Here is a 24293-nt window from a genome sequence, read left to right as displayed (position 1 = left end):
AAGGTTAACTTGACAATAGTGCATTTGAATATGTACTGTGACATGATCACATGCATAAATGTATATGTGTATATTTTTCATATTACAAAAAAAAAAAAATTACCTCTTCTCAATTCAAGGGAAATTCTGCCCTTGTCTTTTTGTTTAACTGAATTTTCCGTCTGATGCATATCTGTATATTTTTAAATATTGTATATGTTTTAAAGGGTTTTTCTGTAAGGAAACATTAAGATTTCATTTTGCCTTTGTCAGCAAATACATAAGGATGAGCACTTTTTGCTTTCTAGTGAAATAGATATCTGGAAAGATCATTTTTATTGTATCCAAAAAAGAGAAGGAAAATCTGTTTTCTCCTTTTCTGCCCTACTAGATGTTTCAGATTTTAAAATCACTCTAGTACAGTGATAGGGAACATCCCACTGAATAACCATATAAACCTCACAAAATCACTTCATCAGGTCCTAACTAAAGCAACCGCAAGCAGTGATGAGCAGAAAGCTCCCACAATAACCTCCCACTGCTTGAATTTTTAAATTGATAGTTTTGTATGTCCCACAAATGATGTTATATATCTAAATGGCCCTTGGCAGAAAAAAAGATTCCCTACCCCTACTGTAATGCATTAGATCCCTGAACCTGAATTTGGTGGGGAAGGAGGCTCTAAAATAGTTTCAATAACCTATGAAATTTAACATTTTCTTCAGTTCTTTAAAATTTGATTAGTTTTATCAGCTATCAAAGGGGATGCAAGTCAAGTTAACAAGCATGTGCATGTGTTAAATGCCTAGTGTGTGCTAATCACTGCTAGTCACTGAAGTTGCAAAGAAAAAGACAGTCCCTTCTCCCATAGTTTTCAGTCTTCAAAATAAGCAAACAATTCTGTACAAATATGATATATACAGGTTAAATTACAAATCAGAAAGAGGAAAAACACTAGCATTAAATGGGATCAGGAAAGGCTTTTTTATAGAAGGTGGGATTTTAGCTGGTACTTGAAGGAAGCCAGGAAAATAGAGAATGGAGGAAGGAGAGAATTCTAGTCCTGAAAAGCAAACAGTGAAAGTGTGGAAAATAGGACAAGAAGGCTCACATCTCTGTGTAACCAAATGAGTGGAGGAAAGTGAAAGAACATTATAAAGGTTGGAAAATACCAGGTTATGATGGGTTTTAAGCCAGATATAGGATTATATATTTTTTAACCTAAAGGTAAATAGCAGCCTTTGGCATTTATCCCCTGCTCTAACAGTTCTCTATTTTTAAACCTTTAGAGTTTAAAAAAAATTTTTTTTTAATTTTGTTTTTCTATAAAAATAGAAGATAATGATGTCTAATTTTTTAAATCACCAAACCAAAAAGATCTTACTCTAAGACCATTTGCTAGCTCTTTGAACTTAATAACTTTTGATTTCTTCATCTTTAAAATGACAATGACATTTGCTATCTATTTAGGTTTTCACCACCTAAAGTAAGCAAGCCACTCCTTTTTTGATAATTTCATTTTTCATTCTGAATATAATGGCTAACAAAGAAGAACATTTGCACATATACAGTCTAGCACCAAAAGAATGAGTTTCAACTTGAGGGCCAGCTTCTCCTAACTTTTTCTTTCATGCATATATGGTGTTAGTCACGTATACACTAATTACAAGAAACAAACAATTTCACTTCCTAATGTCCCTACCTTCTACATTTTTACCCTGTTTTTTTAATTTCCCTTCATTTTTCCATCTTAAAATCTTTAGAACAGAACCAGTCTTCCTTTATACCCTTTGTTTTTCTTAGCTTCCTCAATAACTCTTTGAATTCTATTCAAATTTTTTCTTCTAGTTTTCTCTTAAGTTTTGTGTTTGCATTTAAAGTCCTGTTTGGCTCTGATCTATTCCATAGAAATGAAGAGCCTCTCTTCCATTAAAGGTCGTCTTCTCCCCTAAAATCATATTTAGATTTCTGGGACACAAGATAAGCTGTTTTTCCATTGTGGGCTTTTCTCTTTTTGCCTTTTGGAATCTTATATTCCAGAATCTTCTCTCATTCATAGAAGCTGCCAGGTCTTTCATCATTGTTCGTTAGTCATTTTTCAGTCAAATTCAATGACCTCATGACTCTTCATGACCTTATTTGGGGTTTTCTTGGGAAAGAGGCTGGAGTGATTTACCATTTCTTCTCCAGTTCACTTATAAATATGAAAACAGACAAATAGGATTAAATGACTTGACTAGGGTCACTCAACTAGTGTCTGAGGCCAGATTTGAACTCTTTTTTGAAGTCTGACTCCAGACCTGGCATGCTATTCATTTCATCATCTAGCTGCCCCTGCCATAATTATAATTCCTTATTACTTGAATTCCTTTCTGGATTCTTACAGAGAAAAAAAAATTTTTTTAGTGGGAGCTCTTGAATTTGGCTATGAAATATGTGAGGTTTTTCCTTTGTGGTTCTAATAAATCTTGATTTTCAGGGATCCATTGCTTTTAAATTATATCAGATGTCTTAGTTTTCTTTCTTCGGTCTTTTGATTTTTGTCTAATGTTTCTTGTTATTAATTTCTGTTCGGTCTATCCTAGTTTTCAGGAAGTCATCTTCTTTGGTAAGTTTTCCCTCTTTCTCTTCAGAGTTACTTATTTTCTTCATTCTTTCCTCCAGAGCTTTTATTTCATTTTTTAAAAATCTTATTCTTTTCAGTATATTTATGTTCTTGTGAAAAAGCAAGTTCTTCCCTTTGGATCTCTGCCTGCACTTGTTACAGAATACTTACTATTTACTTAATTTGGGCATTCTTAGATTTTTAATATTTTGCACTCATTTGTATTTTCTTTAATTTATTTATCTCCCTGCTTTTCATTCCTGAATTTAGTCCTTCAACCAGTCCAGGTTCCATTCCTGTTGTACTGTTGGGTGGGGTGTTTGGTATCAACCTTAATTCCACTGGGTTTCTCTCTGAGCTTTGCCTCCTAAAGTTAATTGCATCCCTAGATGTTTAAGAATCAGAGTGCTAGATCTTTAGAGCTTCATCTGGTTTTTTTTAGCCCCTCTATATGGCTTCCAGGGTATGCCCCATTGCATCTTAGTGGGCCTTTTTGACTTCTGTGTCTTTCTGGAAGAACCTTCTCCTTCTACTTTCTATGTTCTCTGAACCTCATATCTGCTTTGGGGCTGGTTTTCCTGGCAGCCACCTTAAATTTTCTCTTGGCTGACTGCATGTGGTTCGGTAGTGGAAATAGTTACTTCTTGATATTTGATCTGATACAAAATTTGGTTGTGTCATTGTATGTAAAATATAGGACTTGGACTATTTCTATCCAGAGTACCATTTTGGCCAAAAGTCATAAAAGACTTAATTATTTTGAGATACCTGGTTTTGTCTTTTAAAATGCTATCTAAATTTGAGTCATAAGACCAAAAAGCAAAAATAACAACAACAACAAAAACAAAACCAAAAACAAAAAAAAAAAAAAAAAAAACACACACATTAATGAAGTCACTTTGAAATTATTTAACCTTACTACACAATTCCTATAACCTATTTTTCTTACCTCTACTATACAGAAAGACTTAATCTTACCATCTCTTGCAAGTGTTCTACTTTAGTATTTGTAAATTGCTTTACATAATTATAATCGTTTTTAGTTCATTTTCCCCTCTATTTTGATGTGAACTATACTTTTCATTCTCTGTTTCCTCTATCCTTTATTTTCTTTAGGTAATCGTTCTTGTACTAGCACTAACAACCTCCATTTCCTCTTCCTAATTTTTGTTAAATTATTTCAGTACTGTCCTCTGTTAGGAAATGTTTTGGGCCTTGTCCTTTTGCTTATCTCACCTATATATACTATAGATTATTAGTATATATATTATATATACTATATTATTATATTATTATATATAATTATAATATAATAATATATAATATTATTATATTATATTATTATACTATATTATATATATATTATTATAGTATATATATTATATATACTATATAAACTATAGATTACTCCTACTATCTGTATCCTTCATGAACCACCAAAGTGAGCAGAAGGGGGGGGAAAAAAAAAAACAGTTCTTGCTTTGGATTGGTGGGCCATTCCTCAGATCTCACCCTCTACTCTTTGAGACTCCTTGGGACCTTCTGGGGCTCTGTAGGCTGACTTCAGTGCCTGGATGGGAGTACCCCTTGCCTATGGCTGCAGAATCATTACTGCAAGTCAAATTTATGTGAGATGAATTTATGTAACGCAAGAGCTATATGTAGATATTCATTTCTCTATAGAGTTTCTCAGTTCCTGATCACTCATTTAAGCCATCTCTGAGGTTAGGCAACCCCATTTGGGGTTTTCTTGGCAAAGACACTGGAATAATTTGCCATTTCCTTCTCAAGATCACTTTACAGATAAGGAAACAAAAGCAAACAGGGCTAAGTGCTTTGCCCAGGGTTACACAACTACTAAGTTCTGAGGTCAAATTTGAACTCAGGTTTTCTTGCCTCCAGGCCTGATGACTCTGTCCAATGTGCCATCTAGCTGCCTTATATGCTTCCATACTCCCATCTATCTTCTACAGTAGATTGCCTTTACTATCAATCTCACATTTATCCTAACTTTCTTTTCTACTTTCTCCCAGTTTGCTGGCTTTTCCTGCTAATCAGGTTCTTTCATTTTTTCAAAAAATAACAACAATCCTCCTTGATCCTATCATCCACATATAGTATTGTAAAACATTCTCTTCACTTTCTCAGCTAAACTATTTCAGAAATTCATCTAGACCAAATAGATGTCTCCACTTCCTTTCCTCTCATCTTTTCTTAAGCCTCTGTTTTCCGGCTTCTGTCTTCTTCATCTGAAGCTGTCCTCTTCAGAGTTGTGGATGATCTCTTGATTGTCAAACTCAATGGCTTTTTCTCAGTACTTATTTTTATTGATCATCCCTAGTCCCCATCTCTGTGACTCCTGACACTGTTGATTATTCTGTTTAATCCCTTACTTTATAATCTGTTTTGGTTCTCTTCCCACCTACCTAATTGTTCCTTCTCCATCTCCTTTGCCTAATTGTTCCTTCTCCATCTCCTTTGCTGGACTTTTATATAAGGCCCTCCAACTGTTATAGGCTCATTGTATGTCTTTATGTCCCCATTTGTGATGTCCCCCAGGGTTCTATGCTAGATCTTGTTGCTTTTATAATGTAGTGTCTCACATGATGAACTCATCAACTCCCATGGCTTTTATTATATTTATGCAAATGATTACCAGGTCTTTATATTCAGCTTTAGTATATTTCCAGAGCCCAACTACTTTTTGGACATCTTTAAATCAATGTCCTTAGTCTTCTAAAAAATTCATCATATTCATAGTGAACAATCCCAGCCTTCAATTCTCCTACAATCTATTTTTTACTATTAACAGTGTCACAATCCTTCCAGTTACTTAGGCTTACAACCTTTCATTTCCTTGATTAAATTTTGCTTCAGATATATAAAATCCATTATTATATCTTGTCATTCCTATTTTCACAACATTTTCCCCATCTTGTCTCCTTCTTTCCCCTCGAACAGCTACCCTCCTAGCCTTCTAAGTTAGTCTTCCTGCCTCTTGGCTCTTCTTTTCCTAAAGTGATTTCCGAAAACATAGTCCTGACCATGTTTTTCCTTCCTACCACTACCAATGACTTCTTCTAGGGTCAAATATAAAATCCCCTCTCTAGCATGTTGTAAAGCCTTTCAACTTGCCCTGTTCTGTTTTTCTAATCTTTTTATACTTTAATGCTCTTTACTTATGATGAGGGAAAGGAAAGGGGGAACCCTGTTTCTCAGTGCATAGATAGTAAGATAATCCCATGAGGTGCACTGTCCCCTGTAAATGAATTTACAGTCCTGAAAACCTAAAAGGTTTATTGTAGGAATTTGGAAGTAAAGTTCAGTTAGAAAGACGCCAGGGCCAGAGGTGGCCACTGGGCAGACAGGAACCCTTACATGGCTGGAAGGATACCATGTGTTGGCAAGGAGGGCTCCTGCAAAGAGAGCGCTCTGGCTCATTTCTTTCATACCTAGAAAATGATGGGCGGTACCCCCAAGTTTCAGTTGGCTCAGGTGAGGGCTAGGGGAAGCTAAGCTGATAGTGGGGCTGGGCCCGGATATTCAAAAGGGTGCTTTTGACCATGATTTGTGAATCAAGGTCAGCCATGGGCAGTCAGAGGAATCTTAAAGAGACCTCAACCCCCATCATTTCCCCCCTTAAACAGTTGAGACTTAAATTCATTTAAGAAGAAAAGAAAATTTGGGTCAGTGTCCTTCATTTAAAGCAAGGTTGAAGATTTTCTCTAAAGATCTTCAGAGTAGCGGGGTCCCCTCGAACCATCACCTCCAGATGCATTTGGGAAAAGGGGCATCGGTCTCCTCTTTAACTGCTTCGAGCTGACAAGGGTAGTAGAGATTTGGGGTTTCATGGTAAGGCGTGAGGTGTGGGGGTTGGCAGCAAGACATCAAGGGTGTGTTCTGGTCAGTTGTCCCCAGTCAGTGTTCTCCAGGCTGAAAGGCCAGCTGAGAATCCAAAGTGTGAAGCCTAGAGAAAACAGGTCTCGGAAACAGACTAAAAGTGGAGCGTCATCCAGGGTGGAGATGGTGACGCTCAGGAGAATGGGGGCTCACACAGTTGGGTAGAGACACATCTCCAAGTTCAGGTTCACCCCGATCCAAACTTTTCCTCCTCATGGCTACCACTACGGTGGAGTGTGAGGGACTCAAACACAGATTTTTTTCCCCCAGAAAAGATCAAGGAGACTGTTGGCCTGGGACCCCGGAGGGATTGCCATGTGGTTGGGGGAGAGGTGAAGAAGAGACACTTTCCCCTTTGTTGCAGTTGCGGCCTGAGGGCAGGCTTTTCTGGTGAGATAAAGGGATTAGAAATGCCTTAGCTCTAGAAGCAGCCTCTAGAGACAGAGTGAGACAAAAAGAGGACTTTTTTCCTGAAAAGCAAGTAGTCTCCACAGGAGACTTTTGCTCGCACCCCAAATCTGGTCTGGGTGCCCTATGTTTTAGAGATAGAGTGAGACGAGGGTAGGAACACAGATATTCTTCCTGGAAGGTGCTCAAACTGCTAAGGACGAAGATTGGTTCTGAGAGACCTGAAAAGGTTAAGGTTAGTTTTCGGGGTAACAATTTTCGGGGTCCCTGGCGGGCCACCAAACAATGAGGGAAAGGAAAGGGGGAACCCCGTTTCTTGGCACATAGATAGTAAGATAATCCCATGATGTGCAGTGTCCCCTATAAATGAATTTACAGGCCCAAAACCTAGATTGATAAATAAAAGGTTTATGATAGGAATTTGGAAGTAAAGTTCAATTAGAAAGACGCCAGGGCCAGAGGTGGCTGCTGGGCAGGCAAGAACCCTTACATGGCTGGAAGGGTGCCATGTGTTGGCAGGGAGGGCTTCTGCAAAGAGAGCGCTCTGGCTCGTTTCTTTTATACCTAGAAAATGATGGGTGGTACCCCCAAGTTCTTGGCGGGCTTTTCAGTTAGCTCAGATCAGTTGAGGGCTGGGGAAGCTGAGCTGATGGTGGGGCTGGGCCTGGATATTCAGAAGGGTGCTTTTGACCATGATTTGTGAATCAAGGTCAGCCATGGGCAGTCAGAGAGGAATCTTAAAGGGATCTCAACCCCCATCACTGATAGTCCAGCAATGCCTGCCATATTACTGATACTCATGACACTGTATCTTGGCATTGTGCCTCTTTACTAATTATCCCCTTTACCTACTCTTCACTTCGACTTCAGCTTCCTTTAATATTTAACTCACATTTCATCTTCTGCAGGAGGCCTTTTCCAGTCCCTCTTTTTTAAATTATTGTTTTACAATAGAAATGTTTTCCTTAGTTATTGTGTAGGCTTTATTTTATATATTGAAAAACATTTTGAAAAGTTCATAAGCTTCACCAGATTTCCCAAGGAGTTTATGACAAAAAAAGTTAAGTCCATACATTCCCTAGATGTTAGTGCTTTCCTATTTGAAGTTACTTTCCATTGTGTGTGTGTGTGTGTGTGTGTGTGTGTGTGTGTGTGTGTGTGTGTTGTGTTGTGTGTTGTATTTACATCGTCATTTATACGTGTTGTCTCTTTGATTAAACTGAATTTGAGGCTAGGAACAGTTTTATATCTCTTGAACACTTATCACAGTGCTTAGCTCTCGTACCTCTAGTCTAAACTACATTCCAAGAGAAATAAACTTCCTATTCACACATCTTAATTACAATTACTTAAATAGATCTCACCACTTTCCACAAGTCTGTAAGACAAAGATCAAATTCATAAGCAGATCCTGCTGCTATTAACTGTTACATTAGCCCAGAAAGTTGTTCTGAAAAATGACCAGAATTCAAATAGAATGATAAAAATGTTTTATTTTGGATTCTTTCTCAAGATAAACATACTCAGCATATATAGTTGAATGTTTTACTTTTTGATTTTTGTATTTTGAAACATTTTTTAAAAGGAAGATATTTGGTTTTATTGGTTACTTTAAGCATAATTTTCAAAAGCACTAATTTCTGTATTGAGACCATGACTTTAAAAGCTCAGAGTCAACAGATTTAATTTTGACATTTTATATTGGTTTGCCAAGTTTGTTTACATTTAGTCGTGGTCTTCTTTGTGAATATATATGAATTAAATACATCTTTATGTAATAACATTGGAAGTTGTCATCATAATTTTAACTTATCAGTTTATTTCCTTCTGAAGACATGACACAAGTTCAACATCATCTAGCGAGCGTTGTGATTCCTTGCTGAGTCGATCTGGGTCTTACAGTTACTTGGAAGAAAGAAAACTTTACTCTAGTAGACTAGAAAGAGAAGATTCGACTGATTTTAAAAAGGTATTTTGCCCATCTGATCTCTAATAGGTAAAGTCAAATCATCTTTTGCTATTGAGAATAATACTTGCCTTCTAATATAAACATTTTATAGTGGATGTAGGAGAATACATGACATTTTGGTGGGGGAGGGGGAGTGACAGGAGCATGGTTGTTTTTGGCCCTTACTCTCTATGACCTTAATTCTACCTGAAATAGGTAGGTGGTATAAGAAGGCAAAGATAAATAGACGTGATTATGTGGTGCTGGCCATTAAGTAGACTATAAGTCTTTGCCAGCACAAGAAAATTAAGGGTTATAGTATATAAATTTTTCCCAAGGAATGTTAAGAACTGAGAAATTAGGTACAAGAATGGTACAAATTACCTAATGAGTAACTATTAGGAAGTAACAGAATTAGAAATTTGAGGATGGTCAACAGAAAAAGATAATTCTGAGTCATAATCTATACCTTTTTCAAATATAAGGGAATGGAGAACTCAAGTCTTTTGATGGTTATTTCCCCTCACCTTTCTAGCAGTACTACAAATTGTGTATATTTTAAATACAGTACAAAAATTAGTTAAGGCTTAGGTATTCCATGGTTACTTTTTTTTCAGTCGTGTCCAACTCTTCATGACCCCCTTTTGGGTTTTGTTTTCTTGGCAAAGATACTAGAGCAGTTTGCCATTTTCTTCTCCAGTATTGTTTTACAGATTAGGAAACAAGCAAATTGGGTTAAGTGACTTGCCAGGGCCACACAGCTAGTAAGTGTCTGAAGCTGGATTTGAACTTGAAAAGATGAATTTTCCTGATTCCAAGCCTGGAACTATTTACTAAACTTCCTAGCTGTTTCACCAAATAATGTATTTGTTATATTGTATTATCAGTAAGTTTAAACAAACTATGTAATAAAGATTTACTAAAGGCCCATTTTGTGTAAGGTGGCATGTAAGGTGTTTTTTGAAAGATGTGATTCTTACAACTAGGAGGTCATAGCTTACTAAGAGCAGTTGTTCAGGTGGCAAATAACATAAGGCAAAAAATATTAAATGCATCATACAGCTACAGAATTCTATCTAAATCCAATATTACTAATACAGAGTTCACATTTCTCTAGTACTTTACATGACCAGCCAACCTAGGAGTCAATGAAATCAGACATCCATATCAAAAATTTACAAAGTATTTTCCCTTTCAACAATCTTATAAAGTATTTAATATTTTTCTGTCCCCGTTTTATACATGCTATGTTTACCAGCTCCCACAGACAAGTTTTTCTTCTGTTCATTGTAGCATGTCTTCCTGGTAGTTACTATTACCAGTCTGTCCTAAGCCCAACAGAGTACCTTTGACCACTGACCTTTGCAGTGTCAACTCTACCCAGCTCGCCTCCTCTGAGGTCTTCAAAGGTCTCTGGCCACAATTTCTTGAATCTGTAGTTTAAAAACCGGTAGCATGCTCAAGAACAGCCACGTGTAATCTTAAAAGCCTTTATTATACATACTCACATAATACCCTGACTTGTTAGCTCCCTAGTGAACATTTGGTCTGATGACCCACGTGTTCACTACCAAACTCCTTACCTCTCTCGGCTATCCATCAGCTTGCTCAGCTACCTCAGGCTAGGGAGCCAGGTTAAAGAAAGTGACTGCTGTCTGCAGTGGGCTTATAAAGGGCCTGTGAGGTCACATACACAGCCAACCAGCGAGAGAGCTGTCACCCATTACAAAGCTATCTCAATATGGCTAGGATCCCACCCACAGGACTGCCCTGTAATCTCCACAGAGATTACTTCCTGGGGCACTCAATCTCCTGTTGCGCTGTGTCCGCCCATTTAAAGGACCCTTACAGTTCATAAAAATAACAATTTTTATATGAATAACTTGATCTGAGAATTATTTACAACCTCTGGGTACAAACAAAAGTAATTTTAAGTTAAACTTTTATAGTAAACATGTCTTCTATTTTCTCTAATTAGCAGAGCAGTTATGGGGATGAGATGCTTAATGCTTGGACAGAAATAATAGATCAGAAAGATAATTAGTCTCTAATTACCCTATCTTTTGTCCTAGCTTTATGAACAAATTCTAGCTGAAAATGAAAAACTGAAAACACAGCTACATGATACAAATATGGAACTGACAGAGCTTAAACTGCAGTTGGAAAAGGCCACCCAGGTTTGTTCTTTCTTCTTTTTCATCTCTAAATGACTGTGAATATCATATTTTCATTCAGGCATTCTAAAAAATAGGATTGGGATTGTCTCCAGCAATTGTTCTGACTAAAGTTATGGGATCTTGATGCAATAGATTCCTTTTTTTGGTAAAGTTAGAAAATAATTCAGAGATAATAAGGAAGTACCACATTTTTTTTTTGCTGCAATAAGATTGTGAGCCTATCCTCTCACAATATTTTTTTTTCCTTTAAGCTCAAAATGTTGGTGGGGACAGAATCATAGGAATTAGTTAAGTAGCCTCCAGGGGCCTAATATTTATCCTTAGGCCTGAAGTTATCAACTGCAGAGCCAGATTAAAATGTGAGAGTTTGATACCATTTTTCTTATTCATTTCAGTGTACTTTTTGATATTTCCCTATTAACTTTGTTTTTTATTCTTGGCTAATTCTTTATTCAAACCCTCCTCTTTACAAGATTGTTAGGAGGATGAAAGAACATAATTGTAAATCACTTCCTAACAAACACTATATAAATAAATGTTAGGTGTTACTAGTCTTATTATTATACCCAAAAGCAAACAAAAGAAATAGCAATAGAAGTTATGACAAAAAAGATGTTCTCAGTCACTTTCTTTCTACCACCTATCTAGAAAAAGAAAAACAATTGTGTTGTTCAGTAAATATGTTTAGTTAAAATTTTTTTTTACTTCCTTTAAGCTTTTTTAGATAATGTGCTTGGATTGCAGTCGCACTTTCTTTTAATAGTTATTATGTTATGCTGTTTTTCCCCTAGGATTTGAACTTGGGAAGATGAGTTTTCCTAGCTGTCCCACAGCTGGTCCCATTTCTTCTTTCTCTCTCTCTCTTTCTCTCTCTCTCTCTTTTTTAATATATTAACTTTACATTACAGAGACAAGAAAGATTTGCTGACAGGTCACTTCTGGAAATGGAAAAAAGGGTAAGCTTCCAATATTTTGATGAAATGAGAATTATTTTTCCCCTTGGCTACCAATGAAATTGAATCTGAAGTTTGTAAAACCTATAAATTCATTAGCCCTTTAAAATCTGTAATAATTTGTAGCCTAAAATACTACATACTAAAAGTGTTTTCTTCTTGATCCTGAAATTAGTGAATTAAAGATTGTTCTTAAATACTATCATCTCATACCATTTAGAGTACTATACTTAAAGAAATACCCAATTTGATGTAATTCGCGCTGTCTTCAAAATTAAAGCTCATTCTTTGCTCTCAAAGCCTGTTCCCTTAAACTGTGTGATTTAGAAGAAACAACCTTTAAATCTTCCATTATGAGTACCTTATGTTAAACTTTCATAAAGATAAATGGAATTTTTTTTAATTGAAAAATATAATTATTCTTCCAACTGTAGCAGCTATATTCTCTTGATTTATAGATTTAGTAACCATGAATAGTAGGAATTTTTTTCCTCCCTAGTGTAGAAACAGAATTATAAAAACAGAAAAGGTTTTTTTAAAGTTGTTATAAACTTTAAATGTAGTATTTTCATGTGTTTTATATACAAAATTGTATCCTGTATGTCAAAATTATTAGCTGTATTAAATTTTCAACTTTTAATAAATAAAATTGTTTGAATTGGTTGGAGACACAATTGTATAATCAGGTTATTAATGAAAAAGGCATTACTTTAATAGTTTGGTTATTAGAAATTTCTAAGAAAATATAAATTTCTTATTAATGCCTAATAGCCATTTTGTATCCTTTCAATGGTTTAATATTAAGTTTTATTTATTTCTAAAACACAACTAATATAGTCATCATTTATATATTTGCCAGTATTTAACAAGATCAGAAAAAAAGACATATAGATACCTCAGAATTACAAATAATACTAAATCTGTGTTTTCATGGCAGTCACAGACACAAACTCACACACTGACACTAACTTAAATTTCTTGACCTCCTACTACAAATAATCTATAAAATATTGAGTTCTAATACGGAAATATTTTTACATGGTTGCTCATGTGTAACCTCTATCAGATTACTTACTTTCTCAGGGAGGGAGAGGGGAAAGGAAAGAAAGAATTTGGGACTCAAAACTTTTAATTTTAAAAAAAGAGAATGTTAATTGTTTTTATTTGTAATTAGAGAGGAAATTAAAAAATAGTATTTTATTAAATAAAATGTCGTTTACTCATAGGTATTCAAGAGCATCTTATCCATCCAAGTTCATAGATAAAGATAAAGCAAGGTCTAAATGGGGGGAGAGGGGAGCTACCACCCAGGAAGGCCAGGACTTCCAGTATTTAACCAGGAACCTTTCTACTGTACCTGCCAAGCTCGACTAGTCACTTAAAAAGTCCCTTGATTCACTTTGTCCTTTCATTATTTGTCATGTTACTTCAATTATTCTTTGATGTGGTCAGTGTTTCTTCAGATGCAAGTCAGAACCTAATCATGACTTACCATTTTTGATTCTTCCCTTTGGCCTTCATAGAGGATCTACATTTCACATAAGAGACACCTCCCTCTAGGATAGGGCCATTCTCATTATGATTGGTAATTCACTATAACTGGTTTCCTTTGTTTTGGAAAGCATTACTCTGAGGTGCCCATAAGGTTTCACCAGACTTCTCAAGGCAGACATCCATGACACAAAAAAAGTTTCCGATCAGAAGCTCTAGGGCCATTTAATGTTTTTGTCAGTACAGCACCATTTGAATTTGTTACATGGTTACATTGACATGTTACAATAATAAAACATGTTTTTTCTAACTTATAAAGTGGTTTTCAAAATATATGAAATGATATTTATAAAAATGCTTTGAAAAACATTTAAATATCTAGGTTAATGAAAAGAGTTAATAGTCTTCTTTACCAGGAGCCAGTGCTATTAATATAATTTGTAATTTATAAAGTTTTTTGTGTGTGTGAGGTTTCTTTAGCATTCCAATACTGAAATAGTAAGTTGCTTGTAAGAATGTGTATAGACTTGCTAGAGTAGGTTTTAAAAATCAGTTAAATAAAATCATGAGACAATAACAATGGCAGTAAACGCTTTTACTAAAGATTGACAATAGTTACTAATTGGGAAAAAGTTGTCATAAAAAGAGCTTTGTTATGATTAAACTAAATTCAAATGGTTTGTATCTGAAAGGTGACCGGCAAGAGTCAGTATCTTCTGGGCGGTATGACCTAACCAAAGTTTTATAGCACATCAGTTTACTGTTGCTTGCATTTTGCATAATGCCTCAGTATGCTAATTCAAAAAACAAACCTAGGCTGCCATAATATACTGTATGCTGCTTTTGCATATCACTCTTTGAAAAAAGATAACAAAATAATGCAACTGCTTTTAAATTAGATTCACTGCCTTAATGCTGCACAAAGAAATCAACTTAGAAGTAAGCCTCTACAAATTTTTGCTTAAATTATCATTAAGGAAAAATAATTGATCTGGAGAAATGAATAGTGTAGAGCTCTCAAATTGTCTAAGCCTAGTATAGATTTTATTCACATTTGCTTGTCTGCTTCTTTGCTTATACCACTTTAGCATAATTATTTGGGGTTTCTTTTTGTGTGTGCATATGTGGGTTTGGTTTACTTAAACTTCCATATGAATTTATTCATCTTTGGAGTGGTATAATCTATTCTATAGTTTTACCTAACGTAGTTTATGTAAACAGCTAAAACAGACATGGTATGAAGCAATTTTGCGTATCAGCTTTTCAATCCTTTAATGAAAAGATTATCTGTTAATAGAAATATATTAAAAACAGGTCTTGATTTTTAGTTTTTTCAAAGTTTAGAAAGCTTTCTACACATCACCTGCATCACATTTCTATCTACACATTCTATCTACACTGCTCTTGATTTGTTTTTTTTTTATTTTTTTTTATTTATGTATCACTATTTCACAGTGTATATATATATAAAAGCTTTAAAAATGTAATTATTTTGTCATTACTAATACTAACACATTGTTCGATCCTAGGAACGAAGAGCTCTAGAAAGAAGAATATCTGAAATGGAAGAAGAACTCAAAGTAAGCTAGCTATGCTACTTAAAATGAATTCAAGTTTTAGTTCCCTTATGCAGTAACAATATTTAAGTTGATAGTTCAGATTCCAGATTGCTCATGCCATCTCTTTTTTGCTTTTTTTTAGCTTGTTCCCAGACCACTAAAATAAATTTTAACTACAGAGTTAAGCTGACCAAAAAATTAAAATTCAATCATTAATTATAATAGTTTTACAATACTTGTAAACTATGGGTATGGGAAATAATGGTCACATAAGATTTGGAAATTCTCCATGGGTTAGCTATAAATTTGTTCCTCCATTACCAATTTTAAGTCAGAAATTGTTCCATACTTTGAGCTATAGAAAATATTCCTAAGATTGACTATAATATTGACTTCATTGTTCTTAAAATGTTTCACTAGCTAAGGATTTCTCATACATTTTTCTATAACCTAGTTTTTTTCTTGTTGTTTATTGTTTTGTTTGGTTTTTGTTTTTTAAGTTTATGTACATCGTATGTAAAGAGGGAGGGAAAATCTAGTAGAAGTACAAGAAAGTATGTGGCCCACCTTTTTAAAAGATGAGCACCAGAAAGGTGGATGAAGATCTCCATCTTTTGTGGGAATAGTTAGGCATAAAATACTAGTATAGTAATGTTTAAATTACTGTAGGGAAAACTTGAAAGCTGTACTTAGACTTCATTTTATAGTTTTGATTTTAACTTCCAAATACAGTATCTAGTCTGTGTAATAACTAATCATTTGCTTTTCTAAAGTGTACTTTAAGAAGGTATTCCCTTTCTAAAGAACTTGGCGAGACTTCCTTCTGAGACTAATTTTTTTTATTATTCACTGTACTTTCTTTGTACCTATTGGGCTTTTTCTTCCTTTTCCATTCTCATTCATTTTTCTCTATTGTTCTGATTCCTGCAGAACCTACATCAAATAAAGCAGATTCAAAGTCTGAGACAATTACATGAGCGACTGGTGACTGAGAATAGGGCCTTGGCCAGAGTGGTAGCCAAGCGGTCAGGGTCCTGTGGGCCACCACAGGCTGTCAAGTTGTAATTTATATTTGCTACACTTCTTGATAGAGCCAGGCAGGTGTTTTATGTTGTAGTGTTAGTGTGCTGGGCCCGCTTTTACAATTAATGCCTGTGTGTCTAAAGACTGTCATGTAACTGTTTTAATTCTGCATGCTGCTGCTTGGAGTTTTTAGAGAGTGTTCACTAATTATACATGGCCACTGATAAGCTGCAGTCACATTAAAACAGTCACATTTATGCAGTCACATTAGTCAGGGAATAGAATGAAAGATTTTTGTCAGTTGTATAAATATGTACTTCAAAATTACTCTCGACAGGTGTTTTGAGATTGTTAGCTTTGAGGGTTTGAATTTTTTCACTTCACAGTTATCTTGTCTTTGTAAACAGTCTCAAGTGTGGGTTTTGAATTGATCAGACACATCCACCTTTGTAATATAGTAATAAGTTTAAATTGATATGTCATAAGTTACAGGAGGAATTCTGGCGGTCATCTAGTCCAACCCTTTTATTATAATCTTCCTTTGTCCCTCCAAAATTAGTTTTTATTCAGAGACATTCTGATTCATCTATTGTATTATGCTTGTTTTCATCTTAATGACAACTTGATTTTATTTAATTTGTTTTATGTTGAAGTACATTAGAGGTCGTTCCTTATAATCAAACCTTTTTTTCTCTCAACGCTTGCTTGAAAATTACGTTCAGAATACTGCTATTACATTTCAAGTTAATAGGTCATTTCATCAGTATTTTACTGTTAGCTAGTAGAATAAACATAATAAACATATAAGAACTTGGGAAAGTATAATTTCTTAATAGTGAGACTAGTATTTGTCCTTGGAAACCGGAAACCAATGAGAACTATGTTTAAATGTTTTCTCAAAAGAGGTAGTAGTAAACTGAGCATACTATATACACACAATGCAAAATGCTTTAATACTTTACAAGAAATTTTTTTTTTTAAATTTTGAGATTTCATTAAAAACCAGAAAGCTGCTTCTCAGTTGATTTCTTTTAATAATACTAGAATATACTAATATACACTAGATCTTAATCTTGATGCCAGAAAGTCTCATAGATTTTACTCCCTGCCCTTAGAGAAGCTGATTGATTTTTTTTTTAACAAACTAGAAATTTCTTCACAAAGATAACTTTTTCATGCTGTCCTCCTATTCCATCTGATTTAGCCACTAAAATATATTTACCTGACGCAACTTGCTTTTTGTTTGTGGTGAAAGTATAACATTTGTCAAAAGAACAATTTGTTAAAATACCTAGAAAGAAATATTGGCAGTTACATTAAGATCTTATCCCACTGTTTCATTTCTCACTTTCCCATAGTTAACCATGACTTCTTTTTTTACTTTCAGATGTTACCAGACCTTAAAGCAGACAACCAGAGGCTAAAAGATGAAAATGGGGCCTTGATCAGAGTTATAAGCAAACTTTCCAAATAAAAGAAAAGCAGCAAGTAACAATATTGCACATACTAGTAACCCCAGTGGACCATATGTGGCAGTCACTGGATTCATGGGGAAAGAATCCTGCAGAACTGTCATTTTCAAATATCCTGCCAAATGCCCTCTTACCTATGGGTTATTTTATGGGGTTTTTTGGTTTTGGTTTTTTGGTTTTGCTTCATTTTTGCACCAAGACCATTGTTTCATATTAATGCAGCTGCTGAGAAGATGAAAATGACTGAGAAATCTTGTTTACAGCTACAACATACATAAGGAAAGTGTTCAAGGCCAGATACGCCTCAGATATTTAACCAGTAAGCCTTAGTTGTACAGAAACACTTTTACATCAACAAAAGCTTTCAGCTCTCACAGAAGACAGTTACTCAAAACATTTTTTTTTTTTTGATGTTGTGCCACAGCTTCCAGTTTTCTTATATTCCACTTTTTGTTGTTGTTTTAAAGCTTAAGTTTGGATTTGTCTTTTTTTTCTTCTATTCATGTGCCAGACTTCCCCCAACCCCCTGTACAGTGTTTTTCACAGCTTCATTGTTTGCAAAGAACACGTTTAAATTACATCTTTGTATAGTGATATGGTGTTGTGTTGTTTAACCACCTGGAACAGAAATCCTAGGTGGAACATTTGCTTTCACTGTTTGTGCAATATGCATTTATTTCATATATGAAATGCTTTAATGTCAATTCAAATTAGAATTCCACAAATCCTATTTTCTGCTTTCATTAGTCATGTGTTTTGGGGAGGGGGGGTTGGGGTGTTTTTTGTTGTTGTTTTAATTGTAGAGTAAGATGTTGGATACTGTAATCTTCACGATTATTTTAGCAGGTACTGAGTGATGCTGTATATATCAATAAGTGTACTGTTTGGATTTTTAAACCACCACATGGCATGCTTGACTTTTTTCATTATTGCAAATGTCTGTTCATACAAAGTAGGCTACTCCAGAATAGTGTTGAAATTTGCAAACTTTGTGGTATCAAGAATTTAAATATTATGCATTTTATGGAGTCCTATCTTTACAAAAGGTTTCTACTGTAAAGTAATTTTTTTTTTTCAGTTTTCATTTGAGTGTTCACTATACTTAAAGTTGCTTAAATATAATTGCTTCACTACATTTCACATTCTTGTATTTATCTGAGTGCTGTCCAGAACTGTTGTGCTAGCCAAAGTAATGTTATTAAATCATTTCCAAACCTAATCCATTACTCATAGAAATGTTTATATGCACTGTTGTTGCCATGTGAAGGGGCATCTAATTTGATATCACCACCATCATGTCAGACCATTTTGTACATTTCAGTGGCCTTTTTTCAAAAAAAAAAAAAAAAAAAATGGGAAAAAAAAAGAGTACTTAAGCAAAGATGTCTTTTGTTAAGAGACAAAGAGCTTTTATATTTTCATTTAACCATGTGAAAATCTGACATCTTACTGGCACATAATCTGTTTCCTAAAACCACTGAACAGTTCAGCCATTAAAATAAATTGTACATTGTAAAGCTTGAAGTAGCTGTTGTATTGATGATATTGAATACTATATTAAATGTGAATTTGTACCCCTTCATTTAAAAAGGTCATCGTGTTCAACTGCCTAATTCAGATTATTTGGGGAGTGGGAGGGTAGGTATTTTGGTTAGCAAGACATTGTTTTTTGCTGATTGGTTTTGTGAAGATACAAGGTTATGCTCTTACTACCAAGCCTCAGGATTCTTGATTTTTAAAGGTACAAGGATAGTTTTGGGATTTTTCTTTTGTCATAATTGAACTGTATGAAAGGTGGGTCTGAATATAGAGACTTTCCATGGTCTAAGGTAAAATATGCAGTTTGAATGGCTGCAACCTGTTACGGTGTTGCACAACAGTTAAGGCATGCTAAGGATTATATTTTGTGATATTTGGATGCCTGTGAAGAATGATTAAATGCGTGTTTCTAATATTTTAGTGTTTTGTATTTAGGTTATTTATTCTTTGTATCTAAAACTGAACAGCTACTGTGCTATATTGATTTTATTGGTAGTATTGCGCAGACTTTGTTTCTGCATGAAACTAGTTGCAAAACCCACTATTTTGGAAAAAAAATGTATTTTGACATATACAAATAAAATAAATAAAACTATTTTAAATGTCTGAAACTTTTCTGAAGACATGTTAAATTCTGTTTTGACTTTAGTATTTAAGCCTGCTTGAGCTTTTTTTGTTTTCTTCTAACTTCTCTTTTTTGATCCATGTTAAGAATTTTTAGGTTATTGCGCCGTTTTAGGCTTGGGACGGTTTTGGTTTGTTGGTTTGGTCAGACTTGTGATAGCATTGGTATAGGGAATTTCTAATGAGAAAACTTAGAAAGTGACCAGGTTAAGTGACTTAACCTTGGATCACACAACCATTCTGTGTCAGAAACATGACTTGAAGCCAAATTATTTTTTCTTCAAAGCCAGCTTTCTATCCATTATAATTATCTCATGTTTGCCAGGATAAAATTTTCAAAAATGGTAATATTTTGGTAAATCGCATTCTACACGCATGTGTAAGTTATAATAGTAGTGTTACATTTTTACAATCCACATACCAATTTGGGGAAATTTTTGTGTGTTTTATGTATATCAGTCTGCAAAATATGAAAACAAGGATGGGGGTTTTCTAATAAGGATACAGGAATGAGTTCCCTTAATAGCTACTTTAGAAGATGAGAAACTATAACTGTTTTATAAATTTTTAATAGGTTTGTTTGTCATAACACAGAATTTTAAAAATTTATATAAGACATTCTATTCATACCAAATACAACACATGTTGGGAATTCTATAGTTCTCCACCACCTTTGATTTCACCCATCCCTATAGTTCTTCTGATTGTCAGTAGATACAATTCCAGGACCTGTGGTCTTTTATTATAGCTGCTGATAAGTCCTATACAATTGCAATTGTAGCTCCAGTATATTTGAATTGGTTTTTCCCTTGCAAAATTTTCTCCTTAATCTGGTAATTTCAGATTTTGGTAATAATATCCTTGTGTGTTTTCCACAAAGAATCTCTTTGAGGTGATGATCAGTGGATTTTTATTTTTTTTTTAAATTTCTATTTTCCCCTCATGTTCTATCCCTTCAGGACAATTTTCTTGGATTATTTCCTGCATTATTGTGTCAAAGTATTTTTTTTTGGTCACAACTCTCATACAATTCAATTATTCTTTTATTTTCTCTTTCTTGATCTGTTCTCCAGATCTGTCATTTTTCTTTTGTTTCACATTTTGTTCGTTTTTCATTCTTGATAATCTGTTTTGCTGTTTCTTAGTCTCATAGCTTCACTGGCTTCCCCTTGCCCAATTATAATTTTCAAAGAATTGTTTTCATCTTTGAGATTCTATCTTCTTTTCTAGTTGGTTAACTTTTTTTTTCATACTTGTTTTATTTTTTTTCCTCAATGTGTCTCATTTGAGTTTAAAATTCTCTTGACTTCTATAAATTCTCTGGGCAGAGCCACTTCACATTACACTTTAGTTTGGGGTAGAATTTTTTTTTTTTTTACTTCAGTGTCCTGCTCTGAAGGTGAATCCCAGTCTTCCCTTGTTCCCATAGTAGGTTTCAGTGGGGTTCTTAATTTGCCACCCTTTTTTGTTTTGTTTTGTTTTTTTAAATGAGAGGTATTAGTGTAAGCAACTCTAATCCTGGGATGTGGAGGAAATGGTGTCTCAAGCTTTCCTTCAGCTCTCTACTCTGATCTGGAATCCCAAACCAAGAGCTCCACCCTCCTGCAATTGCCCACAGCCTTCAGCATCCCTACCCTAGTGCCTCTGCACTCACCCATGGCTGGGGCTCTGCAACACACCTGGACCTGGTGTTCCTAATGGGGTGAGGTTCCCTCAAGTCTTCCCAGACTCAGATCCTGACTCCAAAAAAGTCAAAGAGGTGAAAGTCCTATGGTTCCTGCTGAAGCTCCAGCCACACACAGCTAGCCCTAGGGCTCCCTAAGTGATGTTTCTGAGCTGGCTGAGAGTTGCTTGCACTTCACAAGGGTTAATCCCAGCTTTGAGTCTGTCTTCAGATTTTGTTGGATTGTAACCTGAAGGATCTGCTGCAAATCTTGATTTTTCTCCAGTTTGTGTTTTTACCCTGAAGCCCAAATTTGTTCTATTTGTTCAGGAAATCTAGAGCTTGAAATCATCTTCCCAGAATCCTCTCTCCACTTTCTCAGTGTCAAACAATTCATTATTAAAAAGAAGCTCTCACCTTGACCTAGCCAAAATCAATTCTATTTCCATACAATACAATTAAATTATAAATTCAGCACTGTATGGATCTCTAGAGGTCATCTAGTTCAAACCCCCTTAATTTTAGAGAAGTGGAAATGAAGATGAAGTGCTTTACTCGAGGATAAACCAGTAATGAAGATACAGGATCTTAACTGTCTTCTGACTCCAAATCCAGTCCTCTTTTCACTGTAATCTAGCAAATATTTATTGCTTTTTCTACATGGTTTTTAAAATACATCTACACATAACTGAGTCCAGTTTTCTGTTTCTCTATTCACTTTTAAAAGAAAGATTAATTTATAGTTTCTTGCTAGATAGAGGCTTAAGATTAATTATCAAAAGAAATATTGGAAAATATCCTAATTTATGTCTGGCTTGCAAGAATTTCCTTAGAAATTTAGTTTAAATCTTGTAAAATAAGATAAGAAAATTGAGTCCTTGAAAGATTAGGTGATTTATCCAAAGGTCACACAGTGAGTAGAACTAGCATTTTGGAATCCACATTTTCTGAAGAGGAGGATAGCCAAGATGATAGATAATGAATCAGCTTTCCACAGAAATAGAATTCATCAGAGCAAGTTGTGGTCAGAAATCCAAGGAAAAAATAAATCACTTTCCCAGTCTAATTGCCATAGAGAAAAAGAAATATGTGGAACCTGGCCTAGTTAGTTGCATGGTATGCCCATGTCTTTACCAGGACAAAAGGAGAATGTTTATCACAAAGGGCCCTAACCTTGTATAAGAAAAAGGAACAAATTTCAATTGACAGTTCTGTCACACTTTAAATAGGTAAGGAGTGACCCTTTTTTCAAGATTTACTGGAAACAATTTTAATGCTGCAGGTAAAAGTTTAGACTTAGTGGTGTTCTGGTATTTCAGAAAAGCACAGAGCCTGGACCTAGCAAAACGTACTAGTATTCAGTGTGGACTGAAAGTAGGAGTGGAAGACAGGATCATCTGTGAACTGAGCAAGAAGCAAGTACTGAAACAGGGAGCAGTTAGGTGATTGACCCCAGTAGCAGAATAAAGTCTCAGATCCAGTTCCTAGTCTAATTCTGAAGCACGCAAAAGAATAACTAGGACAGGAAGACTAGACCAAAGATCAGTCACTTTAAACCTAAGGAACTTTCCAACTGGCTGGCAATAGTTGAGTCTAGTGGTTTATTTGAGTTCCAACCAGGGGTGATCATTGAAGAGTGTTGTTAATTTACAAACCTAAGATCGAAATTGACAATGTTCAAACTTTGCCCTGTATCAGACTGATTTAGGCTCACCAAAATCTTACATGTCTCTAGCCTCTGAGTTATCTGTGAATCTTTGATAAACAGCAATCAAATCCTTAAGAAAGGAGCAGAAGGACCCAAGAGAGCAGAAATAAGACTGGAAGAATGAGCAAACAATCCCACCATAAAGAGTTGTTTTGGTTTATGTCAAGACATAAACCCAGAAAAAAAGGCTCTGAAACATCTATAAACTAAGCCTTTAAACACATAGAAAAATCAGCAGAGACAAGTTTAGCTAAAATTCCTGAAAGAAAGGAAACAATTTTAAAATTATTTTTATAAATTAAGAACACTGGAAGAGAAATAAATATGAAAAGAAATGAAAACTATGAAAAAAGCATTGAAAGTTAACTGCTTGATATATGAGGTACAAAACCAAGCAGCAAGTTGAGATGAATCAAGTAAAGGCTAATGACTTTATGAAAATCCAAATATACAAGTATGACCTTGATTATGTTCTTTTATGGTATTGGGTCCTGAGGGTAGCTGACGGAATAGTATTTCTCTTCTACCACTTCAGTAAGGCCAAACTAGAATAGCAGAAAGAAATTGATGTCTCTGTCCCTTGAAGGTGGGAAAGGTTCCTTGTGAACCAGAATTAGGGATACAATATGAAAGAGATCTGCACAAAAGATTCACGAGTATGTACTAACAAAGATTTAAATGTAGAACAGTAACTTAAAACTGCAATTATATACTCCTGAAAAATCAGTTACTTGAACAATAAGACAAGAAGTATTTTGCTGTAGAGTTGATTGTGTTTCTCCTTTGATATGACTACATTAAATCTGCTGTGATCCATGTCTTCTTATAGGCCAAGCCACTGAGATCTTCCTGTTGGTCATGGTCTTCTCCAAGAAGTACTGTAATCACACAGGGAAGATATCTCCCAATATAAGGACCCAGAGGGCCTCAATTCTTAAAACTAGCAAGATCACCTTCAAAACTAGAAACATCCATTTTAGTATCTCAGTTCAGCCATCTGTAATCAGAGAAAGAAACAAAATTAAGGAGGAAGCTGGAAGTACAAGCTTTCCTAGAATATCATGTTTGAAGTCCCAATAAGTGCTTGAGTGCATAATCACTTAGCAGTACTATTTTCCGTCAGTGTCCTTGATAATCTAGAAGATTCTATGGATTCCTACTCATGGTTTTGAATACAAAATTCTTAGAATTGCATATAACATCTATTATGTTGAAATAGAGTTTTCAAAATAACTACAAAAACA

General features: G+C 34.9%; 1 protein-coding gene across 8 annotated transcripts in view; it reads left to right on the top strand.

Annotated features, from left to right (window-relative positions):
* PPP1R12A (protein phosphatase 1 regulatory subunit 12A) overlaps nucleotides 1–19665 on the top strand; it is a 168593-nt gene extending 148928 nt beyond the window's left edge. For 4 of the 8 annotated variants that reach the window (XM_074270856.1, XM_074270853.1, XM_074270855.1 and 1 more), the window contains 5 exons: nucleotides 8726–8861; nucleotides 10913–11017; nucleotides 11926–11973; nucleotides 14991–15041; nucleotides 17431–19665. In XM_074270856.1, the coding sequence (XP_074126957.1) occupies nucleotides 8726–8861; nucleotides 10913–11017; nucleotides 11926–11973; nucleotides 14991–15041; nucleotides 17431–17517 (427 nt within the window). In that variant the 3' untranslated portion in view covers nucleotides 17518–19665. Of the gene's footprint in view, nucleotides 1–8708; nucleotides 8862–10912; nucleotides 11018–11925; nucleotides 11974–14153; nucleotides 14185–14990; nucleotides 15042–15950; nucleotides 16147–17430 lie in introns of those variants that run through there. The other 4 variants (XR_012482646.1, XM_074270854.1, XR_012482645.1 and 1 more) reach the window with 4 other exon arrangements.
* The last annotated feature ends 4628 nt before the right edge of the window (nucleotides 19666–24293 follow it).

This window comes from Sminthopsis crassicaudata, chromosome 5 (assembly GCF_048593235.1).
Source record: "Sminthopsis crassicaudata isolate SCR6 chromosome 5, ASM4859323v1, whole genome shotgun sequence".
Lineage (NCBI taxonomy): Eukaryota > Metazoa > Chordata > Mammalia > Dasyuromorphia > Dasyuridae > Sminthopsis > Sminthopsis crassicaudata.
The sequence above is the reverse complement of the archived record's forward strand: the minus strand, read 5'-3'. Positions and strand labels throughout refer to the sequence as shown.